The sequence below is a fragment of the Trachymyrmex septentrionalis genome, unplaced genomic scaffold, assembly GCF_001594115.1.
Source record: "Trachymyrmex septentrionalis isolate Tsep2-gDNA-1 unplaced genomic scaffold, Tsep1.0 scaffold19, whole genome shotgun sequence".
In the NCBI taxonomy this organism is placed as follows: domain Eukaryota; kingdom Metazoa; phylum Arthropoda; class Insecta; order Hymenoptera; family Formicidae; genus Trachymyrmex; species Trachymyrmex septentrionalis.
This window is the reverse complement of record NW_017305071.1, coordinates 1,440,973-1,442,159: the sequence shown is the minus strand read 5'-3', so window position 1 is coordinate 1,442,159 and position 1,187 is coordinate 1,440,973. Positions and strand designations below refer to the sequence as shown.

At 23.8% G+C, this 1,187-nt stretch overlaps 1 protein-coding gene across 3 annotated transcripts in view; it reads right to left on the bottom strand.

Annotated features, from left to right (window-relative positions):
* The window catches only part of LOC108746866 (dynein heavy chain 1, axonemal-like), a 94,175-nt gene that overhangs the window by 32,390 nt on the left and 60,598 nt on the right, over positions 1–1,187 (bottom strand). For all 3 annotated transcript variants that reach the window (XM_018483909.1, XM_018483910.1, XM_018483911.1), the window contains 2 exons: positions 894–972; positions 239–452 (listed from right to left, as the gene is read on the bottom strand). In XM_018483909.1, coding sequence (XP_018339411.1) covers positions 239–452; positions 894–972 — 293 coding nt within the window. The remainder of the gene's footprint in view (positions 1–238; positions 453–893; positions 973–1,187) is intronic.

The window sequence follows — 1,187 nt, the reverse complement described above, 5'->3', positions numbered from 1 at the left end:
TATATATATATATATATATATATATATATATATTACAAGGTGTTAATGAATACAAGCCGATAGTACTTACAATAGTCAGATTTATTGAACTTAACTAAACTTTGCTGTAGACATGCGGTAATTGCACGTTCTAAAGCACTAAAGCGGCTTAAAGCACTACTCTGAACTTGTTATTTGTAGTAAACTTAATCTTTAACGTTACTCATATACAATATACAGTTACAATCATATTGCTTACGTATAATATTTTGGAGAGTTAAACTCGATGGTGCTTTTTCTTCAAGTCCGACCATCGATCTAATTCTGAAGTTCATTAGATTTATATAAGATTGAACAACAGCGGAATCTACAGTTCTTACGATTTCTTGTAAACTCTCGCGTACAATTTTCAGACCGGGAAACACCAATTGAGTTGTTAACTCAGTTAGTTCTTCGATGTAATCGTTCATCGCCTACAGAAACTTTTCCAGCTTAATTTTACGTAACTGCACTTTATAATTAATTTTGAAATAATACGGATTATAATTACATTATATTCAAAATATACAAAATTCTATTTATTTATTATTGCTAACTGAAGGCATTCGACTTAAAAACTGGAAAATATTAAAATTGTAAATATTATTAAAAATTAATTCAAAATTACACTACAAAATTTAATTTATACAATTTATTTTAGTGATTCAGAGTCCATCATTAATATAGATCTTTATAGAAGAAAAGATATATTTAAAAACAAATACATAATTAAAATTTTAATTAAATAATATTATTTGTTAAAATAAGAGCTAATATTCTTTCCTTTATTTTCTATTATATACTTTTTATTATATATCTTATTGCAATATATTTAAATACCATAAAAAATAATTTTTTAGAAAATGTTGATTTACCATTGGTAATGATCGTATCCAGCAATCGATCAAAGGTTGCAAGCCTACATTTTCTGGTTCTATATATACCATACCACATCTATAATAATATATGTATACATCGTATATAAAATAAATCAATATATCAGATAGTATAATAATTATTTTAATTAAAATAAGGAACATGTTTTATTTATTATCCCTGAGTAAGTTAGCTATTATGTGTATTATATATTATTTTAATTTATATAATTACTTACTGTAAATTAAAAAATAGTAATATATTTTTCATGTTTGTGTTATTTAATATCCTTG